The sequence below is a fragment of the Podarcis tiliguerta genome (assembly GCF_965153285.1).
Source record: "Podarcis tiliguerta genome assembly, chromosome: 14".
In the NCBI taxonomy this organism is placed as follows: domain Eukaryota; kingdom Metazoa; phylum Chordata; class Lepidosauria; order Squamata; family Lacertidae; genus Podarcis; species Podarcis tiliguerta.
In genome coordinates this window covers 39,885,600-39,899,317 of record NC_139547.1, presented here as the reverse complement: position 1 = coordinate 39,899,317, position 13,718 = coordinate 39,885,600, and the positions used below count along the sequence as shown (strand labels likewise).

General features: G+C 43.5%; 1 protein-coding gene across 1 annotated transcript in view; it reads left to right on the top strand.

The window, feature by feature from the left end:
• The first annotated feature begins 328 nt into the window (after window positions 1-328).
• SMG1 (SMG1 nonsense mediated mRNA decay associated PI3K related kinase) overlaps window positions 329-13,718 on the top strand; it is a 72,959-nt gene continuing 59,569 nt past the window's right edge. Inside the window, exons 1-3 of the mRNA XM_083413273.1 lie at window positions 329-712; window positions 10,535-10,698; window positions 13,538-13,693. Coding sequence (XP_083269399.1) covers window positions 615-712; window positions 10,535-10,698; window positions 13,538-13,693 — 418 coding nt within the window. The 5' untranslated portion in view covers window positions 329-614. The remainder of the gene's footprint in view (window positions 713-10,534; window positions 10,699-13,537; window positions 13,694-13,718) is intronic.

Sequence of the window (13,718 nt, the reverse complement as noted above, 5' to 3'; positions counted from 1 at the left end):
TTGCACTGATGGTGACCGTATCCTAATTATTTTTGCTCTTGGCATTGCTTAAATACTATTTTTCGTTTTATTGTCTGTATATTCCAATCTGTCATTTGTTAAATATGTCCATCATTATTATGAATCTGACAGCTAGAGAGAGCTGTGGCTGCCATGCCCTGAGAAGAGAGGTAGGAACGGTAAGAACTCAACCCGCCCCTTCTCCCCTCACGACTCGGCCAGAGCAGCGGCCGTCCCATGATGCTCCGCGGCAGGCGGTCACCTCGGCTCGTCTCGGCCTGCGTTCCCGGCATGCCGCGCGCGGGCCCTCGCCTCAGCCTGCTGGAATCAGGCGGCAGCAGCAGCAGCAGCACTACTAGCAGGCGGGGCCGCCGTCGCTGTCGTCGCCTCCTCCTCCTCCGCCTCCCCGCCTCCCGTGTGAGACAGCAGGAGGAGCGCCCGCCGCCTCAGGAGGAGTAGCCACCCCGCCGAGCCGCAGTAGCCGCTCGCCTCCATTACCGCCGCTCTTCTTACTGCTGCTGCTGCTGCTATTATTGTTGTTATTGCCTCCTCCTCCTCCTCCTTCCCCTGCCGCCGCCGCTTCCCCGGCCGGCCATGCCGTCTCGGGCAAGGTAATGAGCCGCAGAGCCCCGGGGTCTCGGCTGAGCGGCGCTTCTTCCTCCGGCACCAGGCAGCACTATCACCCGCGGAGCTGGAATGACTGGCAACCCAGGTGGGCGAGCGGGCAGGCGGGTGTCTTCTATGGCGGCGGCGGCGCGGCCTAGGGTCTGAGGGCAGCGTGCGGGTGCCTCCCTAGCTCCCCTCAGCCTTGGCAGGGGTCGGGCCAGGGAGGAGGCCCTGAGGCAGGAAGGGAGCCGGCCGCCCTGGGTGGTGGTGGGGGGTTGAAGGAAAGTTGCCCTCTCATGCGCCCACCCGCCGCCACGGCAGGGCTCGCCTGGCGCGGCCTAGCGCGGAGAGGGAGAGGCTGGCCGCTTCGGCCCGTGTTGGGGATCGTCGGGGCGGGAAGGAGGAGGCGGCAGGAGACGGGGGAAGCCCTTGCAATACCTCTCCCTCGCGGCCTACGAGGGAGGGAGGGAGGTCGCGGGGCTTCTACTCGCGTCGCTTCTTCGGGTTGGTTTTGAGGCCTAGGGAGGTTTAAAGCGGGTGGGCAAATGTGTGTGTGGAATCCCACCCCATTTCTTCCTCTATTCCTTTCTTATGTCTGTGTCTCTCCGCCTCCACCCTTGTTGGCAGGGCCTCCGTGGAGATACTGGTTCCGGGTACGTGTGTGTGCGGGGAAGTTTGCTTTCACTCTCTCTGCATGTGTGTGACAAACCCAGTGCGCTGGTTGGAGGTAATAGGCCCCGTGCGTGGTGGGGTTTTCCTAATTCATAGACCTTTTTTCTTTCTGGGGTGGGAAAGAGGATTTGGCATGGGGTGGGTGGGAAACTTGTATATTGGGGGGAGTTTTTGTACTAAGAGGTCCTGCCTAGGAGGTTGGACTCGGTGGCTTTTATGTAGCATCCCATCCAGATGTGATTCTACGAGTGGGTGGGATAATTTATAGAGAGGCACACACCCCTCCTTGCCAGTTGAGGAATAATAAATATTAATGGGCTCTGCAAAAGCTGATGCCATAACAAATGCTGCAGTAGAGCAAAAGCATGAAATACAGCATTTATACCCAAAGTAGAGGACTTTGGGTTGGGATAAGTAACCTATGGCCTTCCAGATGTTGCTGGACTCTCAACTAAAATCATCTCTGGCCATGCTGGCTGGAGCTGATGGGAGTTAGGATCCAGCAACATCTGGAGGGCCACAGCCTTCCCAGCCCTTGCGCCAGGTACCGTTTCCATGCACGTTCCCATCCTCTGCTTCTGCTGTTCTCCTTCCTATGATTGATGGAATTTGAATTAATTGTTCATTGGATGCCTTCATCCACTGGGTTAATTTCACAGGACTTTGGAGTTGCAACTTTGTTGTCTAGATGGTAACTTGTTGATACTGTCTAGACATAAGGAAGGCCTGGTGACTTGTGTCAAGGATTTAGTGTCTAGTTCAAAACGCATTTACAGTACTTGAAAGGGTTTGTAACTATTAACTCTTAAATTTGGGTTTTTTAGATTGCTTAAGATGCTGTTAGATTTTACATTGAATCTAGTATTTTAAATGGGTGATAAACTTAAATCCTTAATGGTTCCGATTTTCTATTTTTAATTTTAAAATTTGTCATAATTTGGTTTAATATGTTCACTATACTTAGGTACTCAGGACGTATCTTTTCATTTGCGGCACATTGGTGACATCAAAGTGCATGTAGGCTGTGGTGCTATACGCACTTACTTGAGTTCTGTTAAACTCTAGAAATAGATGTTTATAGGGTTATGCTATTTGTATCAATGTTAAAGAAATGGATGTGAGGTGATAATGCCATGTACCTAAATGATGATAATATTTATTTTATTTATTCCACAACATTTATATGCTGCTTGTTTGTTTTAAGACCTCTAAGCAGTTTACAAAAAATAAACATTGGTTCTGTTCCACATTTTCAGGTATGTAAAAATAATAGTTCAGTTTTGCTTGTCAATAATATTGAGATAAATCATGTGACATCTCCATAAAGGGCAAATGAGTTTTGTACTGCAAATTAGTATCCAAGGAACTACAGTGGTACCTCAGGTTAAGTACTTAATTTGTTCCGGAGGTCCGTTCTTAACCTGAAACTGTTCTTAACCTGAAGCACCACTTTAGCTAATGGGGCCTCCTGCTGCTGCTGCGCTGCCGGAGCCAGATTTCTGTTCTTATCCTGAAGCAAAGTTCTTAACCTGAAGCATTATTTCTGGGTTAGTGGAGTGTGTAACCTGAAGCGTATGTAACCCGAGCTACCACTGTACTTGGGCATGGCCAGTGTGGTTTTTTGAGCACTAAGAAGGGCAGGTCCCCATGTCAAGAAGGACACTGACAAACTGGAATGTGTCCAGAGGAGGGCAACCAAAATGGTCAAAGGCCTGGAAACGATGCCTTATGAGGAACGGCTAAGGGAGCTGGGCATGTTTAGCCTGGAGAAGAGGAGGTTAAGGGGTGATATGATAGCCATGTTCAAATATATAAAAGGATGTCATATAGAGGAGGGAGAAAGGTTGTTTTCTGCTGCTCCAGAGAAGCGGACACGGAGCAATAGATCCAAACTACAAGAAAGAAGATTCCACCTAAACATTAGGAAGAACTTCCTGACAGTAAGAGCTGTTCGACAGTGGAATTTGCTGCCAAGGAGTGTGGTGGAGTCTCCTTCTTTGGAGGTCTTTAAGCAGAGGCTTGACAACCATATGTCAGGAGTGCTCTGATGGTGTTTCCTGCTTGGCAGGGGGTTGGACTCAATGGCCCTTGTGGTCTCTTGCAACTCTATGATTCTATGTCATACCACAGTCTGCTCATGAAAGTCCCCTCAGTTTAAAAAATGATTTGCTATGTGACATGTGGGGTTACTGTTAAAAAGAAACATGTTAGTAGTTTTTTCTTCTTCAAAAAAACTGGATACTTATCTCTTGGTTTCTAATTTTCCCAGTAGCATTTATTTAGTGGTGTAGTGGTTAGAGTGTTGGACTAGGACCAGAGAGTCAACAATAGAGAGTGCAGGACATGAGATTGCTCCTAAAGCCAACACTGCTAAACCGCAACATAGAGGGGCTTGTTTGGAAGGCAACAACAGTGTTAAACAGAATGTTGCTAATCTTTTTGAATAATGGAAAGAGAGAAGTTATAAATTAAAGATGAGGGGCTAAACTGAAGGCACTGTATAAATAAAATTGCCTCAATGTCATAATCGCATTTGAGAAAAATCACTTAAAATGCATGTTGGCAACAAGCTTGATGTAATCGGTCCGAGAACCAACTTCATCCTTTCAGATACATAAATGATACTGCTAAGATACACAGCACTCCAGTTTGAATGTATTGTAAATGAAGTACAAACTTTCATGCCTCTGTCATTCAGGATAAGGACTTAAGGTGAACTGTCATAGCTTTTTTTGTGGAGGCTTATTCTGTGGATGTAGATTCAATTCCAGACATCCCTAGGTAGGGCTCCAGGAGTCGCTGCTGTCTGAAACAATGGCAAGGTGTTTGATAGTAGATGTTAGTGACTACTAGGCTGGGCGATATGTCAGTAAATCATCCAAAACTGGTTTGAAGTCCATATCATGATACTGGTCTCATAATTTTTGGCCTGGCAATATACATGTGTCTGTGCTATGCAAAAATCACAATGTGGGGAAAACCTTGGAGCCAGCCAATGCAGCCCTTGTTAATTCTGTCGGCTCAGCTCTCCCCAACTTCCTGCAGGGGGCAGCAAATCACAGGCGCAAGCTCCGGAAAAATCACAATGCGGGAAAAACCAGGAAGCCAGCCAACACCTCTACATAGCTCCATCCTTATTTCAGACATCGTGATATATTGGTATATCACTGTGTTTAGCTGATGATCTATTACGATGTTGAAAACCAGTGACTACATGAAATAAAGATATAAAAAATTATAAATTTTGAGGCTGTGGGGAGGAAACTTTCCCCAGGAAAAAAATAGAAATTTTGGGAAACATTGAAATATGTGCAGTACAGACTTAAAGGTAGTTTCCTGTTTTAACAAAACAAAAGGTATCATTTATTATATAAAATTATTGTAATATTAATTTATTGTATTTTAAATTATGTTTTATTACATGTGAACAACCTGTCTATCTATATATGACCCACTCTTCTTACTGGAGCTTATGCCTAGTAAGCAAACATAGGATTGAATCCTAAAAGGATAAATACCTTAGTTTTGCAGCAGGGTGTCTTCCCAAGAATCCTTTGATGGTAGAGGTGAAAAGTTGACCACAAGGGAGGGACCAAGTCAGAAAGACAGCTTCCTAATATCTCCAAATTAGGTCACCAGAGAAGGCAAGCAGCAATTCATGAACAACGTAGGCCCTTTATGTTCCTTTCTTGAAAAGGGCAGCATCTTTTAGGTGCAGAAATACGTATTGGATTTCACTTGTTGTAGACATCTACAATCTTCAAAGAAATTATCAGTCTCTAATCTCTTCATACCATACACTTTGAGTGGGTAAAACATTGTCTTAGGCAGCCTCCTAAGTTCTGCTCAAGCGAGAAATACTAGAGAATGCTTCACTTGATATGGTTGATCTACATGTTACTACATTGATAGAAGGGTCTTTGGGTAATGTTGTGAAGAGGGCCATTTGTGTGGTGAACTTTTCAATAAACTATTGATAACTCACCATAACCATTAACCATTGAAATTGCATCCCCACTAAAGGCTCTAGCTTAAATTCCAGGCATTTCCAGGAACATTTTAAGTTTGGTACCTTTTTGCTGGCCCTGTTTCTTTAATTGCAGCCTGGCACAGGTGAAGTTTTTCTTAGAGTGGAGAAAAGCAATGGGAAAAGCTTCTGCTAGTTTCCTAATTGTCAGGCTGCTGTCAAAGGCACAGGAGCAGTACCAGTTAAAAAAAGAAAGAAAATTGTAATCCTAGTAATTGATCCTCATACATAACTCACTACTACTTCTTCACTCTGTTATGCCTTATTACATATCTTTTGATGTCCTCTGTTCCTGCCTTCCTCTTTTTAGCAGCTTCAGGAAAGCCTTTTTCATCTAGAAAATTCAGCTGCATGCCTCTTGGCTCTGCATATGGTTTCCCTCTTCTTTTGCAATCATGATTGTCAGTACAATATTTGCTATGGAAGCACTTTTCCTTCTTCCATAGATAATTCCTGTCCATATAGTAGCTGTGCTGGATAAACATTTTTATAGCTTTATTTTTCTGTGTGTGCGTACTGTATTTTTGTAGAATAGTAAAATTAAGTTTCTACTTTAAAAATCCTATATCCTTGGATATGTTTATAGTAAACTGAGAGACAAAGCCAACCTCCACTCAGGCTGTGACTTTCCCTTTTTAGTATCTTTGTGGGTCATATGATGGTGTGAGGAGTAGCAGGGGTTAGGGTAAACATATACTTCATTTAGGAACTGTCACAACTTGCTCTGCAGCATAGCAGCACTTAGAATGGAGTTTTATCATTTTTGAAGGCAAAAAGTCATGTGTTAAACCTGCCATTTTTTAACAAACACACCATTTAAAGCACAATGGTTGCATGTTCTTCAGAAGATGCAGTCTCAAAGCTTCTCTTTTCAAGAGAACATGTAATGACTGCCACTGAAGAATACATTTGTTCCACAAATTTTAGACTTCTGAACAAATTCTCCATCTAGCACCAGTTTGAGATCATGCTCATCTTGAGATGTTCTCCTCTCTCTCTTCCTTTTAAAATAAGGAGGGTCTCCTGGGTCTGTCTTATGGATGGGTTAAAAAACCTAGATGAGTTTGTGCATCAAGGAAAAATAATCACTCTTCTAGTAATGTTGAGGTTGTGTCAAATATTACTTTCAGTTCTCCACAAAACTGCTGTTAAAGTGGGTAGTATTGGCTTCCTGTTCTTATTATGTTTGCAGAGCCAAGGATGTAGTATGGTTATGATGTTGTAGCTGATGTGGTGAGCTCTAGGTGTTGTGGACTGCAACTTCCATCAGTCCCAACATGGCTAGTGAGCATGGATGATGGAAATTGCATTTCACAACACTTGAAGGGGAGTAGGATATCCCTGGCCTATAATAGCTCAATATCATATGTAAAGAAGGGACGCGGGTGGCGCTGTGGGTTAAAGCCTCAGTGCCTAGGGCTTGCCGATCAAAAGGTCGGCGGTTCGAATCCCCGCGGCGGGGTGCGCTCCCGCTGTTCGGTCCCAGCGCCTGCCAACCTAGCAGTTCGAAAGCACCCCTGGGTGCAAGTAGATAAATAGGGACCGCTTACTAGCGGGAAGGTAAACGGCGTTTCTGTGTGCGGCTCTGGCTCGCCAGAGCAGCGATGTCGCGCTGGCCACGTGACCCGGAAGTGTCTTCGGACAGCGCTGGCCCTTGGCCTCTTTGAGTGAGATGGGCGCACAACCCTAGAGTCTGTCAAGACTGGCCCGTATGGGCAGGGGTATCTTTACCTTTATCATATGTAAAATGAAGAAAGAATGGAAGTATCAGTGTGCTATAGTTTAAACTGTCAGTGTGACAGTTTAATGAGAGAAATAATAATAATAATTTTATTATTTATACCCTGCCAATCTGGCTGGGTTTCCCCAGCCATTCTGGTCAGTTTACAGTATATATAAAACATAGTAAAATATCAAACATTAAAAGCTTCCCAATACAGAACTGCGTCCAGATGTCTTCTAAAATTTACGTAGTTCTTTATCTCCTTGACAGCAAATCTTACATGTAGCTAGAGGGGGAAATTGCATTATAGTGGTTCAGTTCATTAGATGGCAAAATGCGAATTATTAACTACAGTTAGAAATAAGACATTACTGAAAATGCATGGCAGTTATTGAAAATACATTGTCAGCTGCTCTTTTCAACTCACTTTGTGTGGGGGAAAAAGAATGGATGATATCAGATGTTATGCAAGAGGAAGAAATGGGAGTTCTTTCCCCTGCAGCCCCTCCAAATCTGCTTTGGAGGGTCCTCTAGCACTCTAGAGCAGATTTGGAGGGATGGGGGGTATGGAGAGGAAGGGGAAGTTCCATTGCTCTAGAGGAAGTCACTTCCGCTCATGAATGGGCAGAATTGAACGTCCCCCAATGTGTGCCTTAATGCCTTCACTTTTCCATTCTCCTGTACATGGCAGCCAATGAGGTTGGTCAGGGAGAATTTGAATAAGATGACTTGTATCATTTGTTCATTTTGCTGCATGTTGTAAGAAACAAATCCAGGGAATTGAGCACTATCACACCATCCATGGCTGTCATTTTTGTTGTCTCTTGGAGATTGAATGTGTTGGGTATTAAGATGCACAAGCGAAAGTCTTACATGCGTTGGGTTGTAGCTAAGGTGCCTTGTGTGAGCAGATAGGACTTCACCTTGTACAAGGCAATCCTCCCTGCACTCCTGCTTTGGCAATTCTTCACTCCTACTGGAAGCCCTATTCTGCAACTTTTCAGAGTTTCTGGTTGGTTGAATATTTATATATGGTAGATGTGTGTTTTGTCTACCTCTAACTAAGGACACTGTGGGACATTACTAATGTGAAATTGACTTGGTTTGTTTTGTATCCTATTATGTGTTGCATTAGATCAAATGAGTTAAGGTGAGCAGTTTTATTACAAACAAGGAAGAGTATTGTGGCATTTAAAGACTAACAAATTTATCATGGCATGAATTCTTTATTATTGTGAAATGCATTCGTGAGAAGAGGTGAACTGTGCTGCTTTGGGATTTTTCCTCCAACAAAAGAATGCTAACAGATACTTGTAAAATTCAGAAGCTTCAGTTCTAGTGGTCTCTAGCAACCACAGAATTTGGTTTGGATCCTCATTTGGCATTTGGGAAAGAGCCTGATTTTGTTCGAAGCAGTTTGGAGACTCTCCAATTTGGCTTGCAGTCTGAAGTTGAATCAGAGTTGGATGAAATTTGCAGGCGTTGTAGCCCCTTCTGAGAGGACGAATCCTGTCAAATTTCAAGGGCAACCTTTACAATTTTAGGGTGATTAAAAAGGGATTCACCTAATTTCCCCTATTATAGGGCAGTTTCTATGGAAATAACATACATCAGAGAGGTTCTTCCTAGATAAGAAACCTGCCAAATTGCAGACAAAGCGGTCTAGTGGTTTTAAGGTTGCTTTTTTTTGGGGGGGGGTAAAATATCCTCCTCCCTCCCTGTGGTTTATGAGCAACAGTTTTACTCTGAATATGGAACATAGATCTTAGAGGTGTCACTATGAAGGCAAACTGCCAAATTTCAGGAGGATGGTTGCATGGGGTAGGGATTAAGAACTCGAAAAACAGCTTCAGGCATGTGTTCTGCTCAGTTGGTACCAAAAGATGCAGAAACCAAGTGCAAACAGATTAGATAGAAGTGGATGTGTGAGCATGTAACAGACATAGAATGGCTTGAATGCCCAGCATTTTCCAAGCAAACGCCATGAGCAGAACTAACAGAGCACAGAACAATCAAGAAGATACCTTTGCCAAAGCGAAGAGCCCTGGTAAAACCATTATCTCAGAGTAGAAGCTAGACATATCAGTCTTTTAAGAGACCTCTCTTCACTTTCTCCTCACTTTCTGTTTTCTTGGCAAGCAGGCTGTGGGGAAAATGTTTCTGTTTCTTCAGATATGCTGTCTGCAACTTTTTTTTTTTAAGCACCTCTGAATCTCTGAAGTACTCAGAATCAATTTGGTGGTCCTCAGTTCAGGGTACTTTGAAAGATCCAGTTTTGGGCTCAGATAAGCCATGAATCTGTCTGAAGTGGCCCACTTTGGTCTTGTAATTCATCTGAATCTGATGCATAACCCAGTGTTGGGTATTGAACACTTTAAAAGGTGAAGGTTTACTAAAGTGTCAGATTTGATCATCATTTGTATATATTTTGTTTTTAAGGTTGATAATGGATATAGGATTCTGAAAGAGCTGCTCTACTAGATGAGAGCTTACAACTACTAAATCATGGTGGCACTTAATCAAAATACTTTTTGTTAGTGGGCAGAGGGGGGTATGGGGAGCTGAGGAACCTGTGATGTCAAACACTGACACTGGGGAGCTTTTTATATTAGCCGTGTCTGATGTTGAAAGTCCTTCCATGCAGGGTAGAACTGTGTAAACTTCCATGTTACATCACTGATGCATGTATTTCACTGGCCTAAAGTGTGGTGGAATAGATATGTTCATCATGCTAGGTCAATATTTGGTTTTTAAAAGGCGTTTCCCATATGGGAATGCATCTCACATAGCTGCATAATATTTGAGTCTCCCTTCTCTAATAATAATTCATAATTTTCTCTGTCTCTTTTTATATAGTGAAAACTTGAGGACTGTTGATAATTTGACCTGACTTGTTTAGGGAAGCTTTTAATGTTTGATGTATTAGAGTATTTTAATATTTTGTTGGAAGCCGCCCAGAGTGGTTGGGGAAGTCCAGCCAGATGGGCGGGGTATAAATAAATTATTATTATTATTATTATTATTATTATTATTATTATTATTATTATTATTATTATAGCATTGCGAAGCTGTTAGCTGTGGGCTTTCCTGTTAGCAAAGCATATAAACTTAGGTTTCTGCAGGTTTATCATTTGTAGGAGCTCTTTAAGTTTTTACAGGTTTTACTCCACTGAAATTTAGTTCTTAACACCTAGTGATTATGCTGTGTCCTTGATGCACTTTTAGCTGATGCCGCAATAAATACAGAAATAGGTGGTACTGACCTTCTCCTCATACAGGTGCTTAACTTGCTTGTTACCTTGATGAATTTTTCACTGGGCCAGAGATGTTTTATCAGCTGGGACTCTGCTTATCAGATTGTTAAGCCACAGGGAGAATTCATATGTTCCACAAGCTAGTGAATACTTCTCCACCCTTCCAACCTTTCCTATTTAGAGATCAGAAATTCTAGAAATATGGGCCAAATCGGAGCAGAGTACTCACTTAAAACATTTCTCTTTTTGCAGAACTGACAGTGTATCAGCTGACCAAGAGAATTTAAAATACTCTTCATCCAGAGACCGGAGTAGTTCTTCTTCTTATGGATTACAATCCTCGAATTCAGCGGTGGTGTCTCGACATAGACATGATGATATCAGAGTCCCCACTGACATACAGAATGAAGAAAAAGGTACATAATTTATCTTCATAGCTAAAAAGGAATACTGCCAGTGGAAATAAACTAGTTTGTGGTCTGGATCTGGGGTGGCTGACTTTTTCAACCCCATGGTTTCATTGAGGGTCAGCTGCTCCTCTGGAGCTGGTTGCTAGCAGTGAGCATGCCGAGTGCAATCTTGCATGTGTGTACATTCACCATACACAGGTTACACATGCATCAATCACACGTATTCACACAGCTGGGGAGTGGGGTTGACTTACAGAAATGCAGCAGGCTGTCACACAGAGTTACTCAGGCAGGCACATGGGGCAGGTTACAACACTTAAAACACAATATTTGCATTAAAGCACAATATTACACAATGTTAAAAATGGTTTAAAACAACTTAAAATTACAGAAATAGGGTGGGTACTAATACTACCTTCTCTTTTGTTGCCATCAGCTATATAAGTGGTCCCCAAACCCTGGTGGTGGTGTGAGTAGCAGTTATGGGACTGGCTTTTTGAGATCAGTGTCACAGATTCGAGGGAGTCCTGTATGTTATTATGAAGACTTGTTTCCCTATTGAACAGATATATGGGTACTCCTCTGCAAGTGTCCCCTGTGGAGAGCATGGCTGCCTCCCCCGACCACCTCTCTCATGATATGCAACCCCATGTTTATGCTAGACTTATTCTCTTAAATGATGGTTTAAAAAACACCCATTGGCTCAAGCACCACAAAAGCTGAGAAACTGGAAAGTAAGGTCTCTAATGCCTTCACAGATGTGCCCCGTGATCAGTGATGATGTTGTGCAATGTTACAAACTATGCTTGCTTACATCTTACCCTTAGGCCAAAAAATTGCCTCATTCTTGCTTCAGTTCTCTCTTTGCTCTTACCCTGATACAACACGAGAATTGCACTGTGCATGCTTAACTTATGTGATAAGCGGACTGGGCCTCTTTACAGCTAATTAAGAAATAATCACCAAACTAAAAATGTACGCTTTGGTGTGAATATCCACAAAAAAGCATCCCCACGTCTCTAATGTCTCTTAACTCTTAGATCTTAAGATAAACCAGCTACTGCACCACACTACCTCTCCACTTTGGACAGGAGCACTGTGATGCTGGCAGTGTGGTCTAATGGTTTTACATGTGAGTCACAGGATACATTGCCACAATTACTACCGTATTTTTCCTTGTATAAGAGTAGGTGTCCCCCCCCCCAAAAAATAATGTCAAATATTAGGGGGCATCTTATACTCTGGGCCGTCTCCCCCCATTTTCGTAAATCTGAGTCCCCAAAAACGGGGCATCTTATACATGGGGGGCGTCTTATAGACAGAAAAATACAGTATCTCTCCACATGACCTACATCACTGGGTTGCTGTTAGTATGATTCTTTCGAATATTTAATCTGTCTTCCTAGTGAACATTCTGAGGGTGTTCACTGTGTGGGAAGAGGTTCAGTGTCAGGCAGTGTGTATGTGTTGTAGTCTAGGGTGATTGTGAGGGGGTAAGGGGTGTGTGGGTGTTGTGTGGAGCAGTGTGGGGGGTGGCTTTTAAGTTTACGGTTTCAGTGTTTAGAGTTTCAGTGCAGGGTGGGTGTGGAGGTCTCAGGATGGGGAAGGGATTGCGTGAGCATTTTCATTTATTGAGTTATTTGTCTGGTTAAACAGATGGCATGCCACAGTTGCTGTCTCTCTACATGACCTAGTTCAGGGGTCTGCAACCCGCTGCTCCGGAGCCGCATGTGGCTCTTTTACACCTTTGCCGCAGCTCCGGGGCGGATACTAGCGAGGGGAGGAGGCGCATTGTGCGCCCCGACACTCCCCACTGTGGCAGGCGCTGTACTGGCTGTGACGTCGCATGGGGATGGTGCGTGCATTAGTCAGTTAGTTAGTTTTATAATGACGAGTTTTGCGGCTCCCAGTTTTTTCCCCTTTGGAAACGGGTCCAAGTGGCTCTTTTTGTCTTAAAGGTTGCAGATCCCTGACCTAGTTAAATGGTGGTTGTGAGATGAAATACTAAAAGAAACTCACCGTTGTCAGACCTCCTGTGGAGACAGTTTAGTGTGGGATGGGATATTTGTGAAGAAGGTTTCAGTGTAAGGCAGCATATATGTGGTGTTCACCATGGGGTAGGGCGCATATTACGTTGCCATATGAGGAAAATAGTGGGGTGAGTGCATGCATGTCTATGGGGTGCATCGTCCCCCATGACAGTTTCTAAGGTTGTCAGAATTATTTATTTTATTCATTTGGTGCATTTATATCCCACTTTTTTCTCCAAGGACATCAAGGTGGCACACATAGTTATTCCCATCCTCATTTAATCTCCATCACAACCCTGTGACGCAGGTTAGTCTGAGAGGCAGTGACCAGCCTAAGCTCACCCAGTGAGCTTCATGACTGAGTGGGGATCTGAACCCTTGCCTCCCAGGTCCTAGTGCAGTACTCTTACCACTATACCACACTGGCTCTCAAAGCCATATACTCCCAAAAGTTTGGTGTCCCCCTGTGTTGCTATTGCATCACACGGTCACATGAGGTATGGTAGTTTTACAATGGGAGAGCATGTATATTAATGGGGTGTGGTCTTCCATGAGTTTCTTGGGTTCCAAATGTGCCCATGGCCCCAAAGGGTTGACAAGCCCTTATTTAACCAATGTTAAATAATATGATATTTCATAACTTAAATGAATAGGTAAAAAACAGTGATTCATAAACTTAAATAAATAACCATCCCTGCTAAATGTGTCATTCAGCTGAGAAGGACAGGTAGCTCTTAACCTTGGAAGTTTTTCAGAAACCCACAGTGCATGGCTGTCAAGAGAAACTAACATGGCTCTGGCACCTTTTCTTCTAGGTGGCTACAGTGTCAATGGAGGATCTGGGGAAAATACTTATGGTCGGAAGTCGTTGGGGCAAGAGCTGAGAGTTAACAATGTGACCAATTCTGATTTTACCAGTGTTCAGCATGGGAATCGTGCTTTAGTCACAAAAGACATGAGGAAAACACAGGGTAAGTGTTGTGTTGTCCTGAAGAA